This window comes from Nycticebus coucang, chromosome 9, assembly GCF_027406575.1.
Source record: "Nycticebus coucang isolate mNycCou1 chromosome 9, mNycCou1.pri, whole genome shotgun sequence".
NCBI lineage: Eukaryota > Metazoa > Chordata > Mammalia > Primates > Lorisidae > Nycticebus > Nycticebus coucang.
In genome coordinates this window covers 128,875,688-128,897,742 of record NC_069788.1, presented here as the reverse complement: position 1 = coordinate 128,897,742, position 22,055 = coordinate 128,875,688, and the positions used below count along the sequence as shown (strand labels likewise).

The 22,055-nt window shown below is 45.6% G+C and overlaps 2 protein-coding genes across 4 annotated transcripts; both read left to right on the top strand.

Annotated features, from left to right (window-relative positions):
• Positions 1 to 70: 70 nt before the first annotated feature.
• On the top strand, positions 71 to 11,922 carry L3HYPDH (trans-L-3-hydroxyproline dehydratase). 3 transcript variants are annotated; one of them, XM_053601876.1, is made up of 6 exons: positions 71 to 633; positions 5,061 to 5,230; positions 7,703 to 7,825; positions 7,911 to 8,048; positions 11,206 to 11,365; positions 11,637 to 11,922. In XM_053601876.1, exons 1-5 carry the CDS (start codon positions 126 to 128, stop codon positions 11,329 to 11,331), a joined length of 1,065 nt encoding a protein of 354 aa, XP_053457851.1. In that variant the 5' UTR covers positions 71 to 125; the 3' UTR covers positions 11,332 to 11,365; positions 11,637 to 11,922. The 3 variants fall into 3 exon arrangements, with proteins under 3 accessions (XP_053457851.1, XP_053457850.1, XP_053457852.1); XM_053601875.1 differs by lacking the exon at positions 11,637 to 11,922 and having other exon boundaries at positions 11,206 to 11,433; XM_053601877.1 differs by lacking the exon at positions 11,637 to 11,922 and having other exon boundaries at positions 8,325 to 11,256.
• Positions 11,923 to 17,852: 5,930 nt separating this feature from the next.
• On the top strand, positions 17,853 to 21,214 carry GPR135 (G protein-coupled receptor 135). The gene has a single exon (XM_053601874.1). The coding sequence runs from the start codon at positions 17,955 to 17,957 to the stop codon at positions 19,455 to 19,457; it is 1,503 nt and encodes a 500-aa protein (XP_053457849.1). The 5' UTR covers positions 17,853 to 17,954; the 3' UTR covers positions 19,458 to 21,214.
• Positions 21,215 to 22,055: the final 841 nt, after the last annotated feature.

Genomic DNA, 22,055 nt, shown 5'->3' with positions numbered 1-22,055 from the left:
CGAGGCCCCGCCCCCAAGGCCCCGCCCTCTGAGCTGCCCGGCGCCCGTCCTCTGACGTAACATGGGCGGGCCCCGCGCCTGAGGCGGCGGGTGTGGGACGGCGACGGGGTCCTCGGATTGAGACCATGGAGCGCGCGCTGGCCGTGCCGCGGCTACCCCCGCGTGACCCGGGGACGCCGGCGCTCTCGGTGGTGGACATGCACACCGGCGGCGAGCCCCTGCGCATCGTGCTGGGGGGGTGTCCGGAGGTGCTCGGGGCCACCTTGCTGGCCAAGCGGCGCTACATGCGCCAGCACCTGGACTACGTGCGGCGGCGGCTCATGTTCGAGCCCCGCGGGCACCGGGACATGTATGGGGCCGTCCTGGTGCCCAGCGAGCTGCCAGACGCGCACCTGGGCGTCCTGTTCCTGCACAATGAGGGCTACAGCTCCATGTGCGGCCACGCAGTGCTGGCGCTGGGCCGCTTCGCCCTGGACTTCGGCCTGGTGCCCGCGCCCGCAGAGGGCGCCCGCGAGGCGCGCGTCAACATCCACTGCCCCTGCGGGCTGGTGGCCGCCTTCGCCGAGTGTGAGGGCGGCCGCAGCCGTGGCCCCGTGCGCTTCCACAGCGTCCCGGCCTTCGTGCTGGCCGCAGGTAACCGGGATGTGACTCGCTGCATTAACCTGCCCTCTGCGCTGGCACCCGCACGGCGCCCCTAACCCACCCCGCATAATCCTAAATCGCCGCGGACGTGCGTCTGCACGTTAGCCTTGCTTGGGGCATGCAGTTCAATTATCCGCAGAACTGTCCGCCTGGGATCTCGGGAGAGCCTTGAGTGAAGAATTCCTGTTGCCCTTACTGAGCGCCTCCTTCTGCACCTAACTAGGCATTCCTGGAAAATTCACAGTTGATAAAGCAAGGTATGCCAGCGTCAGGGAAAGAGCAAGAACGGCCAGTTACCAGGATTCCAGCCTGCCTCGCCTGTGCTTGGTAGACACTTCATTAACCCTAATAAGTTACTAAGCACTGTCCTGTTCCCTTCACCTTCCCCACTTCTGTGGGGAAGAACTGAACGAGTGAACTAATCAATTTATAAGTTTTGAAGATACATATGTTGCTGCTTTTATTCTTTAAGAACAGGTACAGATATTGCCCGAGTACTAATACTGACAGCCCCTGAAAGCGTCAAACCTTAGGCAAATGACTTAATCTTTCTGTGCCTGTGTTCCTTTGTTCATCTCATAGGGGTTTTTTAAATTAGGATTAAATGAGAGTATGCAAGATACTTAAAGTACGTACTTCGAGATGGAAAGAGCAGGATGTATAGGATTGCAAGTTAGGGTTTCTAGGCATAAAGAAGCTTAAAAGGTTTTGCTGGGCTCCCTAGTACAGATCCATGTCTAGCAGGGCATCTCTATAACCATAACCCCTGCAAGAGGGAGAGCCCTCATGGGATGGCAAGCTGGCATTTGGTCTTATCTCAGTATTCTTTCCAAGGCCCTAAATTCTATTAGTGAAGATACTTGAGCAGTTGTGGCTGGAAGTGAGCTGGGAAATAATCTGGTTAATCCAGGAAGAGGGTTGTATCACCTCTTTTCTTCAACATCTTTGAGCCATGCAAATCAGTCTCTTGGAAAGTTTGACCTTTATCCTCCCTGAGGAACTGGGCTGCAAATTAGCCTGATTAGAAATGAACAGTGCTTGAACAAACACTGTCACTCTTAGAGAACTCCAGGCAGCTGAAACACATAAGTTGAGTTAGAATGCCTCTGGAGAAGCTGATGTGACTTTCCCCTTTAGGAGACAATGGTCACACTTGGATTGGAAGGGCATTTAAAGAAGACAAAATTTATGCGACATCATATTCCTGGGTTAGTTAGAGCAGGGGCAGCCAACCCCTCAAGCACAGCAGTTCCTGGCAGTATCACTGTGTGACAGCATAATAAGTAGAGGGCATTAATGGTCACTTTGAGTCATTTAGAAAATGAAATCCTATGTTCTCTACTTTGAAAATTGCGTGAAGGGCAGACTGATCTTGTTCAAGATCACTTCTCTGCTCCTCCTGTGATCACAGTGGGTAAAATGAAGACCATAGTTCCCACCACAGAGGGTTGCTGAGTTCATCTCCTCTGCTCCATACTGAGATGGAAACTCTCATTCGTCCATTGTATTCCAAGTGCTCAGAACAGTAGGTAGCCAATTAATATTTGTTGGGGGAGTAACTAAATAATGACATTTGGAGACAATTATGCTGATTGATAGCTGTAAATATCTGATTCTCTTGAGAACCCTATTCCCATTGGAAATTAAACTTTTTGCCTTAATATTAACATTTACTCTGTCCCTAGTCGGTGCCAGGCATTCCCCACACATTTACACCTGGAATTCTCAAGACAGCCCTTTTAGGGGAAATAGTAGTTTTACACAAGAAGGCACTAAAACCACAGGATGTGATAGAACTTCCCTCTCATCCATTGCCCTCGGTAGAGTGCTGTGACCTCACAGCTCACAGCAACCTCAAACTTTTGGGCTCAAACCATTCTCTTGTCTCAGCCTCCTGAGTAGCTGGGACTATAGATGCCCCCACTGCTGGGCTATTTTTTAGAGATGGGGTCTTGCACTTGCTCAGGCTGGTCTTGAACCTGTGAGCTCAGGTGATGTACCACCTCAGGCTCCCAGAGTGCTAGGATTACAGTCATGAGCTACCGTGCCCAGCCTTCATCCTTAACATTTTTGCAATATAAGGAGATGTGTTTTAATTTTCTACTTAGCCTATTACACCTCATTCACACTTGCAGCATAGTTTAAAGTTTATCATTCTGGTCTCACTAAATCCAAGAAGGACAAAGACTGTTTTGTTTATCCTTATATCTCATAGGAATTGGCATATGGTAGGTGCCCACTAAATACTGAGCAAAGTAAATCAAATGGAAATTTCAGTAATACGCATGTATGGAAGAAAAGGAAAAACCTTAGACTGTAGATTGAATTCTGGGTAGCAGTTGTATGTTTTAGTAGGAAGTGTTTGGGCTTTGGAGTCCCTTGGTCCTGGGTTTAACTCCAAGCTCTGCTACTTACTTGGTGTATAATTCTAGGAAATGTGAGGTGCAAATAATACAGTATCGGCCTCTCAGAGCTCTAGCGATTAAGGGGCTGGTGTGTATGAAGTGCCTGCCAGGCACATAGGATGTACTCATGTGTGAAACAAAAATCTTAATTTTTAATATTATAATAATTTCATGATTAAAAAAGTCACAGATAATTAATGGACAGAAGTAACTTTGAACTTGAAGAAGTAAGTTGAAGATACATATGTTTGACAATTTTAAAGAAAAGGAATCTGAAACTCAGCAAGGAAGAGGTATCGCCCTCTACCCAACTGCCCACCCCCAATTCTAGAAAGGGTGGACCAGGGGAATGATTGTATGCTCACTTCTCTTGAGCCAGCTTCCACATTCTTCCCTGGCCCCAGGACTGGTGGCCAGTAGCCCATTCAGTTGTACAATTAAGAGAAGAGGTAGACAGATTGAGCCACAGGCTTGCCACCCGTGTCTCCAGACAGGTGCCATTCTTCACACCTGCAGTCACCTTAGCTGTCCATGTTCTGCCAGTCCCTTAGTTCCTCTGCTTCTTCATTTAACCTGCTTTCCCTGTTGCACCAGCATCAAGATAAAAGATATTTTTGGTTCAGGTTTGCTGTTAAGGCATGTTTAATGCAGTTGTAACTTGGCTCTGGTTTGCTACATCACGTGTTTAAAGGGCTTCTGTGGACTAGTCTGTAACTTAGAGCACACTGGCATCTTGTTATGCCTCAGTGTGAAAACTCAGGAATACAGGAACATTTTCTTTATAACTAGATTACTGAAATGGGGACCCCACTCTGTTCTGTTGGTTGACTTGCCTCGTCCTTTCTCGAGTGTTCTGTCCTCTTTCTTGATATGTATGAACAAAAGTTTCTTAAAACTGTCAAGACCTTGGAGAGGAGGGCCCTTCTATCTTCGGCTTGCACATTAACCCAGCAATGCAGAACCTTGCCTGCCCTACTCCATGTAGCCCCGGCCCTCTGCCCCTGCCCCTGCCTCCCCCTTCCCTGTGTTGGCTGCCCCTGCGGCACCTCCCGTGGTGCTGTGGGGAAATCAACACAGGTCCTCTGCACTCGGAACCTTCAGACTCCTCTCTTGCCATCCCGGAGGAAATGTCTCTGTATCTCTAGGAGAAATAGTTCTCCCTTCAGGATACTCCTTTGCTAACAACTGTCTTTCCTACAAGGGCTTAGATTTCCATAAAACAAAAACAGAAAGACCTGCTTTGCCTCCATCAGATGTTTGCCCAGGAGGTAGTGATCACCAAGCCAGCGTGAACCAGGAGGAGGAAGAGAGGAAAACTTGAGAAAGGGTAAAACATAAAGCAGTTTTAATGCCCCCCAACATCACCCCAAATATCACCCAGTTGGATTTCCTTGGAAATAATGATTCTGAATTTCAGACAACTGACCTTGAGGTGAACGGGGACTTCAGATGCTCAAATATGCTAAACGATACTGTGGAGGTTTGTGATTTTACAAGGCTTTATTCTGAGCATTCGCCTGTAGGATGCTTTAATGAGATGAAACCGTGCAGTTAATTAAGTATATATAATTTATATAGAAAAATCTTTTTTTAATTTTGGTTTTGACATTACAGCTAGAAAAAAGAAATTGTGAATAGGATCCAAGATCCTGACTATTTTAAACTCACTGTTTTCCTTCAGAGTGTTCACAGGGATGTCCTGGGAGTTGCCCTCCCTTGGCCTCTGTGGTGTTGCCTAGAAAAATATCCTCAGAGTAGGATGTGGATGACTTGGGGAATGTGCCATTCAGTGTTATAAATGACATAAACACCAGTTAAAAATAGAAGCTGCACCCGGCTGTTATTCACCTAATGCTTACTCATTTTATAAACTGATTTTTTTGCTTCATTCCTGTTTAAGAAAGAACACACACCCCCCTTTGCTAGAAATAAATACATTTAAAATTGCTGTGAAATCTGTTGCTAAAATATTTATTAACAAACACATCTTATTTCTAAACACATCTCTTTCAGATATCACCGTGGATGTTCCCGGACATGGGCAGGTGGTCGTAGACATTGCATATGGTGGAGCATTTTATGCATTTGTTAGTGCTGAGAAGCTAGGACTCGATGTTTGTTTTGCAAAGACAAAGGACCTTGTGAATGCAGCAAGTGCAGTGACAAAAGCAGTGAAAGCTCAGGTTCGTGCAATTATTGCCTTTATAACAAATGTTCTCCTCTGTGGCATGGACAAAATAGAAATTACCAGAGAGAGAAAGAAGGAGGGAGGGGTGGGGAAAGGAAGAGCAGAGAGAGGGAAGGAGAGAGGGGAGTGGGGTCTTGGTGTGTGCCACACCTTTTGGGGGCACGACACGATTGTAAGAGGGGCTTTACCTAACAAATGCAATCAGTGTAACTGGTTTCTTGTACCCTCAATGAATCCCCAACTATAAATTAAAAAAAAATAGAAATTATCATGTCTATAAATAAAATTAAATATCTAATATCTAACTTTAAAATTATTAGCAGTACTAAGAATAGAGTACTGGTTAAAAATCTTAGGTTTTAGAGCAAAACTACCTGTGAGTTCTGTCTTTGCCACTTGTAATGTTTATAACTTTAGGTAACCTCGTATCTGTAAAATGGAAATTATGAAATACCCCTTTCGTAGGGTTGTAAGAATGAAACAAGTCAATACATGTAAAAGACTTAGAATAGTATCTGCTCTATAATAAATATTCAATAGATTATAATTATTAATTTTGATTCATCTATACTAATGTAGTTTGTGGTTGTTTAAATGTATGTTATTCCACTAATTTAAAATGCATGTGCTTTGCGATATGTGGTCATTCTGTAAAACTTGAAAATAATGAACATAAAATAAAGCTTACAAAATAGATGTCATTAAGTCTTATAAGACTTTCTGTTATTCAGAGAGAACATTAATTCCTAATTAGCAATTTTTTTCCTATATTGTTCAAATAACTCTAGTTTTAGCTTAGGAAAGCTATTCTGATAAAATCAGTTTAGTCTGCCATTCCACCTTGAAATTGGGACCTATAAATAAAACACAAGTATAGTATTTGAATGTTTAGTGTGTGAGAACTTAATTATTAGTAGTGGTAAGTATAACTAAATGCTAGAATTCTGAATTATTTTTCCAGTATGTGGAATTCTGTTACCACAGTAACATCTGAAGCTGTGGATTTACATCAGTTTTCTCTTCCACAAACAGAAAATAGTTTGAGTTATTTAATTGGGCACAAAATAATTTCACCTGATTTTTAATGAACTCAAAAGAAAAAGTCATGGTTTTCTTAATAAAAAGAGTAATTGTGAACTTTTCAACAAAGTGACAGTGGGTGGACTTTGAGGGAAGAGGGCTTCTGAGAAAAGTATGAGGACACATTGTATTATTGATGTACCAGGCAGCACAACTGCTCTGTGAACGCTGACTGTTCATACAGCTGAATGGGGTTTAAGGAAAGGCCTTCTGGGGACAGGGAGCTAAAGTTGATACAATATAAATCCATCTCCATCCATTCATTCCTTTAACAGACATTTAACAAAAGTGCATTGCATGTCAGTCATTATATCAAATGTCCAAGACTCAAAGAAAGAACATATCCCACCTCCAAGGACCCTGCTCTGTGGGAGGGAGTGAGCACAGGCATGAATAGTGTCATGCCATGTCCAAATGGTGGGGGTGGAGTGTAAGAGAGGAAAAGCAAAGACCCCATCTGCCGGTCTCTTTCTTTTTTAATTTCAGATTAATATGAGGGAACAAACAATTAGGTTACAATGTTTGCATTTGTTAAATAAAGTCCCTATTGTAGTTGTGTCCTGCAAAAGTAAAAAATAAAATTTGCAGGCCTCTACCTCAGCTTAGATGGACTCTTTGGATTTTGAGAACTTAAGTCTCTATTTAGTTGATTTAATTGACAAGTGGGACGTACTAACTGTCCAGATACACAGGAAAGTAAAAGTGTAGTAATCTGTGTCACACAGCCAGGCATCACAGGGCCCAGGGAGGGTTAAACAGCTGTGCCTTCCAGGAAGAACAGGAGGCACTGCGCGCAGGGGCCTGAACGCACCGCTGAGCGACTCAGCTCCTGGCCGGGGCCTGCCTGTTTGTGTGAATCTGCTGCTTCTCTTGGAATCGCAGACTTCATCCTCTACAGTAAATCTTTGCATCCAGCTCTCTTATTTGCTTAGAATATGTGCTTGCTCACGCCCTCTCACGGTCCTTGTCTCTATCACCAGTATTAAAGTTCACCTTTGGGCGCTGACTGCCTGATTCTTCCACATTATCCAGCTCCTGGGAATGAGAACAGGATTGTCTTAGCTCATCCTGCTGGAGCAGCCACAGTCATGCCTCAGAGTGTGTGTGCTCCAGGGGTGAGGTGTGTATAAAGTAGGACTGTTCCTTCAGCAGAGTCTGTTCACAGGACAGCATCCACAAAGTGGGGTAAGACTCATGAGTGCCAATAAAACTGTCCATTCATCTAAACAAAGACAGAATTTCTAGCATTCAGTTCCTTGCCCTAAAAGGTATTTCAAAAATGATAAAAGTTGAAAAGTTACATTTAAGATGTACATTGCCTTATTTATGAAGATAAATTTGAATCAAAATATTTCTTTTCCATGTGGCTGATAATTGTTATTTGCAGTTTACAATTAATCATCCTGACAGTGAAGACCTTGCCTTTCTGTATGGAACCATAATAACAGATGGAAAAGATGCTTATAGTGAGGAACCGACCACTAACATCTGTGTGTTTGCAGATGAACAGGTATGAAAACTAATTTTTAGGCACACAACCCAGAATATAAGCCACAGCACTGTGAACATTCTTATCTTCCTCTGTTCTGAAACAGGTTGACAGAAGTCCAACCGGCTCAGGAGTGACCGCCCGAATTGCCTTACAGTATCATAAAGGGCTTCTACAGCTGAACCAGACCAGAGCCTTTAAAAGCAGCACGACTGGCTCCGTGTTCACAGGAAAAGCTGTGAGGGTGAGTGGCAGCCTTAGCTTCTTACCTGTAAATGTGCTCCTCATGGCACTGGTGGGCCCTGAGAGAGGGGTTCAATTAAGTTTCCTCACTTAGCTCTCAGAAGAAAATTTTAAAGCAGGCCTGTAAAAACTTTTTTTTTAACTAGTACATTGGTTTTCAAAGTTTGGTCTCGGGACCCAAGAAAGCCCCAAGGTCTTTTCCATGGGTCCATAAGGTCAAAACTGTGTTCATAATAATACTAAGACATGATTTGTTTTTCATTCTCATTCTCTCCAGACTGTACAGTGGAGTCCTTCTGAGGCTGAATGCAGAGGCACATGTCAGAACCTAGCTGTCTTCTGTTAAGCCTGACATGAAAGAGGCTTGCAAAATTTTTTTTCTTTGTTTTGGCAAATAGCTATTTTCACAGAAATGTGTTATTTATACTTTAATATGTAATGGGTTTATTGTTTTAAATGAAATAATGAGCAAATATCTGTAATTCCCAACATAGCAAATACTGATATAACTAACATACACAAACGAGAACTCTTTGAGATCTTCAAACCTCAAATCTTTCAAAATCTTCTGAAACCAAAGATTTGAGAACCACTAAATTAGGATTAGGGGTTTTTTGTTTGTTTTTTTGTTTTATTTCTTAGTAGTGTTTCATGTTGTATGATATAGGAAGTAAAACCCTGAAAAGTTGTGGAAAGTAGAATTTATGAAATGGAACCAAGTTTTAAATGTGCTAAAAGCTAATTGCTGAATCTACTCATTGTGTTATAGTAAATAAAACCTACTGTAACATGATTTATCTGCATTTAGTAAATGAATCTACTCAGAAGGAGTCCTTACAATCTATCTAAACATAGCTGGGTTTTTTCTGTTTTTTTGAGAGTCTCACTGTCACCCTGGGTAGAGTGCCCTGGGATCATAGCTGACAGCAACCTCCAACTCTTGGGCTCAATTGATTCTCTTGTCTCAGTCTTCCCAGTAGCTGGGACTACAGGCACCACAATGCCCAGCTAATTTTTCTATTTTTAGTAGAGACAGGGTCTCGCTCTTTCTCAGGCTGGTCTTGAACTACTGAGCTCAGTCCACCTGCCTCAGCCTCACAGAGTGCTGGGATTACAGGCATGAGCCACTGTGCCTGGCCGGTATTTTTGAGGTTTGATTTTTCTGAATATTGACTTTTCTTTAAGTTAGGGAATTCCTATATTATATAGTGATCTCATAGTATAGCAAACTTCTATATGCAAAAATTTGTAGCACCTTTTCTTTAGAATCTGAGATTATACATAAAAATAATAACTGTGAGTCAGTCTCCAAACTAAGTACTTTATGCACACCATCTCATTTACTCTTCATGAGAATCCTAAGAGGTTGGCACTGTGCTGTTAATATCCCCTTTTAACAGGTGATAAAATGGGAAATCAGAAAATCAGAGAAGTTAGGTAATTTGGCAGAGGTTAGTTAATGAGCATGGGGACTAGGCTGTGAATGTGGCCTCTCGGAGCAGACCTTGTGCTGCTAAGCACTGTGTTAGATCGCTGCTGGCAAAGCAGAAGTTCTATGGGCATTTTGTTAAAGCAGGTTATGTTATACCCTAATTTAATATGTGACATTTTACCTTTAGCTTCAAGCATTCTTGTTTAAGAAATTAAATGAAAAGAAGTTATGCTGCAGTTATAGCTGGGTACGGTGGCGTGTGTGCCTGTAGTCCCAGCTACTCAGGAGGCTGAGACAGGAGGATCGCTTGAGTCCAGGAGTTTTGGGCTGTAGTGCGCTATGCCCATCAGATGTCTGCAATAAGTTCGGCATCAATATGGTGACCTCCCACAAGCAGGGGGGCCACCAGGTTGCCTAAGGAGGGGTGAACTGGCCTAGGTCAGAAAGCTGCCGTGCTGATCAGTAGTGGGATTGCGCCTGTGAATAGCCACTGCACTCAAGCCTGGGCAACATAGTGAGACCCTGTCTCTTAAAAAAAAAAAAAAAAAAAAGATTTGAAGTTATTTACTTTACAGTTGTTTATCATGTTGTCAGAGAGTGTCACTTGCACCACGCTCTCTCCCTCTCACCTGGGCCCTTCTAGGCCATCTCATGTACCTGCTCTGTCTCTTGTCCTGCCCTGGCTTCCTTTCCCTGTCCTTCCATTTAGGCATCCCCATCATTTCATTCTGTCTTCCTTCTCCTCCCATCCAGTTTGACCTCACTGGGCAGTTTCATTCACTTCCTAGGCTTCCATTCTCAACCATCTGCTGCTGATGACTACCAAACCTTCATCTCTACCACACCTACCCTGTACTTCCTTTTTAATTTACTACTTTTGGGAGGAAGGGGACAGGGTCTTACTCTGTTGCCCAGGCTATAGTACAGTGGCATCATTATAGCTCATTACAGCCTCTAACTCCTGGGCTCAATCAATCCTCCAGACTCTGCTAACCAAGTAGCTGGAACTACAGGCACACCACCACCACACATGGCTCGTTTTTCTACTTTTTAGTAGACATGGGGGACTTGCTCTTGCTCTGGTCTCAAACTCCTGGCCTTAAGCTATCCTCCCAGCTTGGCCTACCCAAGTGCTAGAGTTACAGGTGTGAGCCACTGCACCTGGCGTGACTCTATCACTCTTAATCCCAGCTGTTCACTGTACTCATCTCTAAATGATTGTCCCACAGGTATCTCAAACTTGCCTTGTTAAAAAACTCTTCCTTCCTAAAATGTGTTTCTCCTCCTCATTCCCCATCATGGTTAATGGTATCACTGCATCACTTCCAACCTAGAAACTGGTCACATTTAACTTATTCCTACTCCTCAGATCCCACATACATTGGGCCAACAGGCCTGTCAGCTCTGCCTCCCAAGTCTTTCTGTATTGTGTTCTCCATCTTCACCAGACCTACACTAGTGACTATGGATTCAGGGACTTGAGGCTATCTCTTAATCGATGTCTGCATTTCTGGGTTCTTTCCTCTCCAGTTTGTCCCTCACTTAACAGCTTAAAGTATCCAAAACACATTGTCTGATCATGTCACTGTCCTTAAAAGCCTTCCCTTTCCCACAGGATTGCCCTGGGGTTTTCTTTAACATGATAAAAACCAAGAGGACAACTTTTAGGCCAGATACAACATAAGCGCAGTATTTTGATAGCATATTCCATTCATGTTTTTTTCAGGAAGCAAAATGTGGTGATTTTCCAGCTGTCATAGTGGAAGTGTCAGGACAAGCACATTACACGGGCACAGCGAGCTTTACGGTAGAAGGTGATGACCCACTGAAGGATGGGTTTCTGCTCCAGTGACTTCTGCCGTGACTTTCAAGACTTCCATTTTAAAGTAATGCTTATCTGTAATTGACACTTTCTCTAAATTATGTGAAAATCAGTATCTAAATTAGACATATATGCTAATTTCCATTCTTTCTAAAATATACACTGTGGCTAAACATAAAGTCACTGTACACCATATTTCTAAATGTTAATCTCTAGGATACAAAATGCCACAAATTCAGAATCTTTTCTAGTGATTAACACATCAGGTAAAATTAAAACCTTAGTTACTTTTCATATTCATGCTGTAGTAATTGCCATGACATTTTGTTTTAAAGGCTTTCAATAACATCTGGAATTGTAGCCCTCACAACAATGGACCTTACAAGTTCTTGGTCTTGTAAGCAGCATGTAAAAGAGATGGATTATTACAAGGTTCTCAACATCAGGCATAGCTAGCCAGAGCAGGATCCTGCAGCTGCTTCACCGAGGTGTTGTTACAGTCGCTGCAGAGATGGAAGTTCCTTGTGCTGCGGGTTCAGCTCCTACACTTACGGCATGGAACTGTGGCAAGTGGCTAGTCAGACTTGTGTTGCAGGGTTATTAAAGCTTTTATAAAAGGTATTGCTTATGGCATTATTAAGACACAGATAGAAATTAATCCTGAAACCTTACAATGGAATAGTCTCATACTCTATCAACTATGTGCTAGAAATCTTGACTATTGGCATTCTTGCCAGTTAATACTGAACTATAAGCCTTTGTGTGTGTGTAAGAGAGAGGATCTAGCTTTTTTGCCCGGGTTAGAATGCAGTGGTGCAGTTATAGGTCCCTACAGCCTCTAACTCCTGGCTCTAGTGATCCTCCTGCCTCAGCTTCCTGAGCAACTAGGACGACAGGATGTGATACCATGCCTGTCTGATTTCTTTATTTTTTATAGAGAGAGGTTATTGCTTTGTTGCCCAGGCTGGTCTCAAACTTCTGGTCTTAAGCAATCTTTGTGCGTTGGCCTCCCAAAGTACTGACAGTAGGGGCGTGAGCCACTGAGGCTGGCCTTATGAACCTTTTTCAAATAATATTCGACCATTAGCAGTCATCACAAATTGAAGTTTTAAAACATTCTCTCTTTTCAAATGTAATGTTCTCAGAGAATTCAGTAGATTTTTGTGATGTAGGTAATAGTGTTTTATTTCTGAGCATACAGAATTTGATTTTAACGGGTTTTGTGACATAGCAAGTCTGCATAGACCCGGTTATAGGCCTGTGATTTAATTACCTGACCAAAAAGATAGCTATAGAGTTAATGCCTTTGATTTCCCTGTTACACAAAAACAATTAACATTTTCACTCATTCTCTATGTGATTCTGTAATAAAGGAAATTACTTCCAAAAAAATGACACTAACTCATTATGACCAGTTTTCTGCATATTTTCTATAGTGTTTTTAAAAAAGAAAAAGAATTACTATTTTATCTCCAAATCTTACACATTAATTTGGAGGGAAAAAAAGGTGCACATTTCATAACGTGCCACTTACATACCTGCACTCTAAAATGCACATTATTCCGTGGCACCAGGGACAGGGAGTGTTCTCCCTCACTGACGTTGCTTCGAATAGTCAGCACCTGGTGGTAATAATAACAATGATGCTGCTGATTTTTATTCATTTTTATTAGGGTTTTACGATTCTCTACAGGCAGCATTCCCCCTTATCAGTTGCACCAGGGCAGAGCCTTCTGCCCCCGAGGCCTCCCGTGGTGAGCCACTGTTTCTATTCCATTTATACACATCAGGAGGATGCAGCTTGTTTAAGGTGACGTCAGAGGCGCAGATCCAGGAGTTCTGATGATAAGCCTAGTATTTCCCTACTACACTTCCTCCAATTCTAAGGATGGCCAGATTTTGTCCTAGGATATAATACTTAAATAAAAATGTATTTCTTAAACATTAAAAAATAGATATTACCCAGATTTTCCTAAATTCTAATCCAGCCCAGCACTGAGCCCGTACAGTAGAAATCATTCCTTTGCTCTGGATCCCTCAAAAACACTAGGGAAATGAGCTCCTCCTGTCACTTGCACAAGTCTAGCCAGTCGTACAGTCTCATCATGTCCCTTCCCACCTCACCAGTTAGCCTCTTTCAGGTATCTCCTGACTCCTTCCACTCACTGCTCCCTTCCCCTATTTAAATGTGCTCATTGCAAAGAAAATGAAAAAGAATCCCTTGTCCTTCCTTCCCTCTTTGGCCAGCCGTCACCCCTAACTCCTTCCCTTGGTCTTTGAATTTCCAGATTCCTTACTCTCTGCTCATTGGGTACGTTCTGTCTTCTTCCATTTGCTATTCCATTTGCTATGTTTCTACCTCCCTACTTGTTAGAATCTGTGCTTGACCTATGTGCCAATTCTGATGGTTTATGAAGACCATGGTGGCCACTGCAGCTTCCTCCTTGCAGGCAGGTGTGGTCCGCTTTAGAGCAGGGACCTCCATATCTTGGGGCTGAGCTCACCCACTCAGTGAGGCTCTCAAGGTTAGTGTCCAGTCTCCAGCAGTGCCACCAGGTGCTCAATTGTAAGGGTCCAGCACCATCTCCTCTTCCCCCTAAACTTGAAGCTCCTTGCTTCAAGTCCTCCAGACTTGTTGAGTTAGAGCACCCTTCTCTCCAACCCTCAAAACTCAGTTTCCATACTATCCCTCCTTAGGACAATGTTCCTCATACTCCTTGTCTGTGTGAATCACCTGGGGATCTTAACAGGAAGATTCTCATTCATCAGGCACACAGTGGAGTGTTTCTGACAAGCTCCCAGGTGCCGCTCACACGGCTGGCTGGCACACTGCACTTGAAGTAGCAAAACTGTCTGACCAACCCATTTTAATTACCTGTGTGGGCCCAGGTTTTGTAGGAGATTCTCCCCTATCTGACAATTTCTCTTTTAAGCTCTGAAATACTGATAATCCTCTGAGCCACCCACCTAGAGATAAAGGATGGTGCTGACCACAGTAGCAACAGCTACTTTCCTCAGAAGAGGCTGGGAAAATCACCTTCCCTTCTTTTCTCAAAACAAAAACAGAACAGCTGATTTCTCAATAGGCCAATATGCCTCGTAATGGCACCACTTGGCTGCCTAAGCTTTGCTCCCTTTATCTGCTTCTTAGTTTTTACTGCTCCCTAGGATTCCACTCATGTTCTTTTCTTTCTTTTCTCACTCCAAGTCCCTAAGTTGTCCCATTCATTTTTCTCTCCTGTGGAGAGGCTGACCACATCCAAATCTCTAAACCTAAGAGCCATACTACAGATTCACTAGAGAACAAACCAGACTCAGCCTACCCAGAGTGTGCCCCTCTTCCCATCTCCTCAACTTAAGTAAGGGCACCATGATCCACCATGCATGGGGTTGGCCCTTAGTTCCTGTTCACGCCCTTTGACCTCTGTTGATGCTCCTGTGGTGGATCTTGTGGATTTGACTGGCCATCACGCCTTCCCCCTTCTTATTCACCTAACACTCTCCTTGTCCTTTGGAAAACTATCCATCCCCTGAATGTAGTCTTGCTGGGACTGCCAGGAAATCCCTAAACCTATCAGACCTTCTCCCCCAGACTGGAGATCTTGAGAAGTGACATACAAGGTTGGACAAATAAGTTCGTGAACTCATCTTAGAAAAAGTGCTACCTACCTCATTGCTGAATATGACTATGGTCACCTCTGAAGTCCTCCCCTTGGGAAGCTGTGCACTGACACCAGCGCATAGTCCACTCTTGAGAGCACTTTTACTAAAATGAGTTCATGAACTTAATGGTCAGACTTCATATGATGACAGCTTTGATGCCATTCCAGACAGAGTTCCAGAACTGCTCTGAACGGTGGACTAGGTGCTGGTGTTGGTGCCTAGCTGCCCAAGGGGAGGACTTTGAAGGTGACCTTAGTGATATTCAGCAATGCAGTATGCAGCACTTTTTTTAGGATGAGATTTCCAACTTAATTGTCCAACCTCCTAAGAGCTGAAAAATGGTCGAAGCTGATTTATTCTGATGGCACCCTCAAGAGCTCTGTTTCTGTTCTTTCTCCTGAAAGATTGCCCTGTCAATCTTTCAGGGGTCAGCTGTTCTACTATCTTTTTGTAATCTGAACTTCCCTTATCCCTCCAGTAATCCCCTATTTTGCTTATGCAAAAAGCATCCTCAGAGTTGTTGTGCCCAAAGGGCCCTAATGTGTGCACTGCTCCTCAAGTCTCTCCTTCCCTGCCCATCTCAGACTCATTTCTCACCCAGGCTTTTTCAATGCCTTTTGTTAACTGGTCTCCCAGATTTCAGATTCTTCTCTTATAGTCACTCAAAAAATATATATTTTTTTATGTCTGGCAGTTTGCTAGAGTGCTAAGTGCCAGGGATCTAATGAAAAGCCAAACAGACAAGGTTTGGGTCCTCTCGTAATCTACAGTGGGGGACATGTAATTATAGACCACGGCTATGAGCTACAAGTGGAAAATAAAAGTCCTGAGCAACTGACAGGAACACCACCCAATGCCCGGGGGAAGGGGGCTTCAGCCAGGGAAGGGCGTCATTCCCTCCCTACCCCCCACCCCCCGGCCCAGGGACTTACCTTAATGCTGCCAGCTTCAGTGCTAAACTCCAGACTTTGCACACGCATCAGATGTTTTTCTTCCTTCTTTTTTTGGAGAGTGCTGTGTCATCTCTTGTGGGATGTCTTCATCAGCTACCCTAGGAAGAGTTAGTCACCTCCACAGAATTCCATTCACATATTTTTTTTTTTTTTTAATTTGGCCAGGGCTGGGTTTGAACCCGCCACCTCCGGCATATGGGACCGGCGCCCTACCCGCTGAGCCACAGGCGCCGCCCTCCATTCACATATTTTTTAAAACAACATTTATCACACTGTAACATATTTGTGTATGACTAAGACAGTAAGCTTCTGTGGACTAGGATCCTCATCTTGTTTGTTGCTTCCTAAAACTATGCCCGATCTTAGAAGACTGTTTGCTTAAATAATTTAATCTACGGTAATGAAATTTTTATCTTGATTGACAAAACTACAGAATCTCTGTCTCAGTTAGGTTTGGATGTCCCCAAAGAGACATTTGGCAAAGTCTAGAAATATTGTTAGTTGTCAAAATTGGGAGAGGTGCTGCTGACATCTTGTGGGCAGAGGCCAGGGATGCTACAAGGCACAGGGTGGTCCCTGCAACAGAGTATCTCCAACCCCAAATGTCAGTAATGCTGAAGCTGAGAACCTGCTCTTGGCTTATTACCTTAAATGATCTTCTATTTATGCTGTAAATTTCCAGTAGGATATTTTTTTCCTCAGTGAATAAGCACTCCAAGTACTAATATCATTGATCATAAGACCTGCAGGTATACTAGTCAATTCTTTAGAATGGTATTTCTCAAATTTGACTTTACATCAGAATCACCTGGAGAGCTTGTTAAAACACAAGTGGCTCAGTAGACTTGGGCAGGGCCTGAGAACTTGCATCTTTCTCAGGAAATGTTAATGCTGCTGGTCCAGGACCCACACTGACGCGGCTTAGAAAAGACCCTAGGGTTAGCATGAGGGTTTATCCGCATTCCCTCCGCGGTTCCCTCAGCAAGGCCTGGAACCCAGTAGAGGCAATGCCCAGACGCTTGAGATGTAGCTTGCCTGGGCAAGCATATGTTTAGTGTTCCTCCGTCTCCCAGCCTAGAGCTGCATCCGGGAGGACAGCCGGGCGGCAGCACTTTAGACTCCAAACCTCTTTCTTCCTGAGAGCAGATGAAGGCTGCCAGCAGGGCGAGGAACCTGTCCTTCCTCTGCAGTCTCCTGAGGTCTGGGCTCATGAGAACAAGGTGACCTCTCCCACCTCCCAGATCCATATCCTAGCTCCTCAGAGCACCTGTATCAGAAAGGGCTACGGAGTCTGAATTCATGAGCCCGTGCTCAGAAATTCTGGGAGTTAGTCGACGAATCTGCATTTTTAACAAGCTCACCGCATCACTAGTCCTCAAAGCTGGTCCTCAGACGGGCGCGCTCATTAGAAATACAGATTTGTGGGCGGTGCCCAGACCTCTGTCATCTGAAATTCTGGGGTTGAGGCCCTATCACTTGTGTTCTAACATGTCCTCTAGGTGATTCAGCTGCACACTCACGTGTGAGAACGACTGGCTTAAATCATTATGCCCCTCAAGTTTAAGATCTCAGGACACCGGTGGTTATTCACTTTAGGTTTTAGATTCCTTTCCTACCCGGCTCTGTCAAAACACCCACGGGAAGCGAAGCGACCCCAACAAAGGGGACTGTCGCACAGTCACGAGGAGCGAGAACGAATCTCGGTTGGCCGGCGGTGGTGGTTGGCCCGCCGCGCTCTATCCGCCCGGGTCCCTGAGGGGGGCGCCCGGCTCGCTCCGAAGGCCACCCGGGCCGGGCGACTCGGGCAAAGGCGGGGTCCCGCGGGCTGTCGCGGGGGCCACGGCCGGCGTCCCGCCCCGCGCCGCCGCGTAAACACGCGGTTCCCTCGGCAACGCCTGAAACCCGCGTCAAAGGCTCCTTGGGGCCCGGCCGACCGCCACCCTCCGGCCGAGCCCGGCTCCCCGCAGCGGCCACCCCGAGGCCGAGCAGCCGCCTCCCGGGGCGGGATGAGCAGACCCGCGGCCGTCGCGGGGCCCCATGGAGGAGCAGGCGCGGCCGCCGGCGCGCCCAGCAGCGAGCATGGGCTCGGCGGGCAGCCCGCTCCCCGGAGCCCCCTCCGCGGCCGGCGCGCCTGGCGGGGCTGCCTGCACGGCGACGGCGGCCGCGCTCTCTTTCAGCACCGTGGCGACCGCGGCGGCCGTGGCGCTGGGGAACCGGAGCAGCGCGGGCGGAGGCGGCGGCGCTGGCGCTCCGGGCGGCGGCGGCCTCGGCGCGGCGGGGACGGCGGGGGCGGCGCGGACCCAGGGAGCGGCGGGGGCGGCGGGGAGGCCGCCGCTGGGCCCGGAGGCGGCGCCGCTGCTGTCGCACGGGACGGCTGTGGCGGCGCAGGCGCTGGTTCTGCTCCTCATCTTCCTGCTGTCTAGCCTGGGCAACGGCGCCGTGATGGGGGTGATCGTGAAGCACCGGCCGCTGAGGACCGTCACCAACGCCTTCATCCTGTCGCTATCCCTGTCGGACCTGCTCACGGCGCTGCTCTGCCTGCCCGCCGCCTTCCTGGACCTCTTCACGCCGCCCGCCGCCGCCGCGGGGCCCTGGCGCGGCTTCTGCGCCGTCGGCCGCTTCTTCAGCTCCTGCGGCGGCATCGTGTCGTCGCTGAGCGTCGCGCTCATCTCGCTGGACCGCTACTGCGCCATCGTGCGGCCGCCGCGGGAGAAGCTCGGCCGCCGCCGCGCGCTGCAGCTGCTGGCGGGCGCCTGGCTGGCGGCGCTCGGCTTCTCGCTGCCCGGGGAGCTGCTGGGGGCGCCCCGGGACCCCCCGGCGGCGCAGAGCTTTCACGGATGCCTCTACCGCACCTCCCCGGACCCCGCGCAGCTGGGCGCGGCCTACAGCGTGGGGCTGGTGGTGGCCTGCTACCTGCTGCCCTTCCTGCTCATGTGCTTCTGCCACTACCACATCTGCAGGACCGTGCGCCTGTCCGCCGTGCGCGTGCGGCCGGTCGCCACCTACGCGCGCGTGCTGCGCCTTTGCAGCGAGGTGCGCACGGCCACCACCGTGCTGGTCATGATCGTCTTTGTCGTCTGCTGCTGGGGCCCCTACTGCTGCCTGGTGCTGCTGGCCGCCGCCCGCCAGGCCCAGGCCGCGCAGGGCCCCTCGCTCCTCAATGTGGTGGCTGTCTGGCTGACCTGGGCCAACGGGGCCATCAACCCTGTCATCTATGCCATCCGAAACCCCAACATTTCGATGCTTCTGGGGCGCAACCGCGAAGAGGGCTACCGGACTAGGAATGTGGACGCCGTCCTGCCCAGCCAGGGCCCAGGGCTGCCCCCCAGGAGCCGCAGTCGCCCCCGGAACCGCTGTGCCCAGCGTCTGGGGGCCTCCAGCCGGAAGTCCTCGTCCATCGTGGCCGGCGGTGCAAGAGGGGACATGGCCATGTGGGCCCGCAAAAATCCAGTCGGGCTTTTCTTTCGGGAGGGGCCCCCAGAGCCTCTGACACCGACAGCCAAACAGACTAAATCTGAAGCTGGGGATACCAGCGTCTGAGGCCGGACAGCCTCGGGAGGCGAATATCCACTCGCTTCGTTTAGTGATAACAGGATTCCTGGGAGAATCGTGCGATTTCATAAAGCCAAACATTTAGAAACTAAAGAGATGGACGGGGGGAGGGCCACCACTTCCCCCAAACATAAAAAGACAATGTTCGATTCTTCAAAAGTGCCAAAGGAATGTAAAATGCAAAAATTAAAACAATCTTAAACCACACAACCAAGCATTGTGAACTGTAAGTGCCAAAAATGACAAAAATAATATTCAGTTATTGACTAGCTCACGTTGCAGGATCACACTGTGAAACAAACACAACGTTGAATGCAGCCAGTATTTGTTAAAATACGTAGAGTTTCAGGAATGATCGGAGACCCTCAGAACTGCTTCACAGCCCTTCTAAATCACCAGCATTCAACAGAACTTCAGCTTCTAGAACTTGCACCCTTGACATGCTTTGGGTGCTTAGGTTTGGAGTGGAAAATTCTTATCTTTACACACATTGGTGTACCTCCCCACCCCACCCCATAACCATTGTGGGAAATTGTCCCATTTCAAACGTTTTAGGATTTTGAAAAGGTGGTTCATTACTAGATAAAAATACAACCACGTGAAGGGCAGATAGAAGTATGAACATAAAAGAAATGTTTCTGTTTTAAAAAGTATTAAAAAATTATACATAAAATTTAATGTTCCTTCCATTTCTGTCATACCCCAAAATGATCTGCCTTGGAAAACTTTGAAAAGTGAGCTTTACCCTTACTCTAACCTGCTACTTTTGTTTCTGATCATTTTTGTATTGTGCTCTCAAAACGCTTTCCTATTTTTAAAAATACATTTACAGTAGAAAATCTTTGTTTTCTGAGGTAAATTTGGTTTTTAGATACAGCCAAAATGTAATTTGAAGTCAAGTTTATTGAATAAGGTGAGTAATGCCACTTTTTAAATTGTTTAAAAAATTAACAGCTCCATAAAATAACAAAATTGGTTTTGCTGTTATGGCTTTTAACTAACTGAAGATGATTCTAAAGAGGAGTTCTAAAAACATTTTGAGAAGTGGCCATATTCTTGGAATAAACATGGAGATTTCTAAGAGGATCATACATTTGGAAGTTTGGGTATTTTTTATTACAGCTGATGGTTGCTTTATAAACAGGACTTGTCTAAATAACAGTCTTTATTAGGAAGGAAGAATTAAGTATGGGACTATTACATGTAGTAGGGTATTAAAACATAGGCACACACTTACAGAGGTACTTCAAGCAAACTGAAAATATCTTCAGAAATGTGAAGAATGAAGATGCTTTTTACAGTAATTCAGAAGCACAATTCAGGATTTGTCTATGTGGCACATGAAATACCATGGTACACAAAAGCATTCTGTTTTTTTTTAGACATGAGTCTCAAGCTGTCATCCTGTGTAGAGTGCGGTGACATAGCTCAGAGAAACCTCCAACTCGGGCTCAAGCCATCCTCTTGCCTCATTTTTTCTATATTTAGTAGAGACGAGGGTCTCACTTTTGCTCAGGCTGGTCTCAAACTGGTGAGCTCAAGCAATTCACCCACCTTCACCTCCCAGAAGTGGAGGATTGGGAGGATTACAGGCAGTTATGCTAGGATTACAGGCAGACACGAGCCACGGCACCTGGCCAGAATTTTTTAAATGTCATTTGTTCTCCCTCTTTCTTTCCCTCCATCCTGACCCTCTTTTCTTCAATTATTTCACAGCCTTAATTGAGTAAGTACTTTATGTTAGGAATGAAAGGATATCAGCTGTCGCATGAAGATTTGATTGTGAAATAGCCAGCATTTTTTCCTTGTAAAGGACTCAACATGTTTATTAGTATTTAATTTGTTGTTTGACAGATGGGTACATGTTATTATTTTGTAATCAAATGTAGAAATACATGATTCGTGTCAGAGATAAATATTTTTTTTCTGCTTCTTGGGGTATCATCACAATCAGAAGTTTATAACTTGTACATATTTTACTTTACTTGAAGTAGAACAAAGTAGATAAGATAACCTCTCTAGCACTTACTACCATAAAACATGCAGATGATGCAGCTGGACTAACCTAGAACAGATATCTGCAAAAAAATAAAAGGCAAAAGTCTATTTTTTGGTACTATGAAAAAATGGAAGAATTTGGGGGGATTTAGAGAGAAATGATAAAATCTTTCAATTATGAAAGTTATCATAGAATAGGAATCAGGCAATTGTGAATAAAGGGCAGAAAGAGAGTTAGTGATGTGAAGGGAAGATGAGCATGTTGTAAAATAAGATACTGCCTGACATGAATTGGAGGAAGGCGTTGAAATTGAACTGGCATGGAATAAACCTGCCCGTGAGTGAAAGGAAAATCCAAGGTATTGTAAGTGACAAGAGGATGGCGTGAAGGAAGAAAGGGAATCCCTACCCTACCTCTTCAGCAGTAGGAAGTGTTAGGGAAGCAATGGCTTATGAAAGGGACCATCCTGTTAGTGGTGCTGATGGTCACAGTTGGCAAGAATTGGAGCAGCGAGAGAAAGTTGCTAATAAGCTACTGAACAGTTCACAATGCTGTAAACTGTTTTTTAAACCCAATGCTATGCTACT

Coding starts and splice junctions, on each gene's coding strand:
- L3HYPDH (XM_053601876.1), top strand. CDS start 126: ATGGAGCGCGCGCTGGCCGTGCCGCGGCTACCCCCGCGTGACCCGGGG. Junction 5,231..7,702: donor CAAAAGCAGTGAAAGCTCAG/GTTCGTGCAATT, acceptor TGTTATTTGCAG/TTTACAATTAATCATCCTGA. Junction 7,826..7,910: donor GTGTGTTTGCAGATGAACAG/GTATGAAAACTA, acceptor GTTCTGAAACAG/GTTGACAGAAGTCCAACCGG.
- GPR135 (XM_053601874.1), top strand. CDS start 17,955: ATGGAGGAGCAGGCGCGGCCGCCGGCGCGCCCAGCAGCGAGCATGGGC.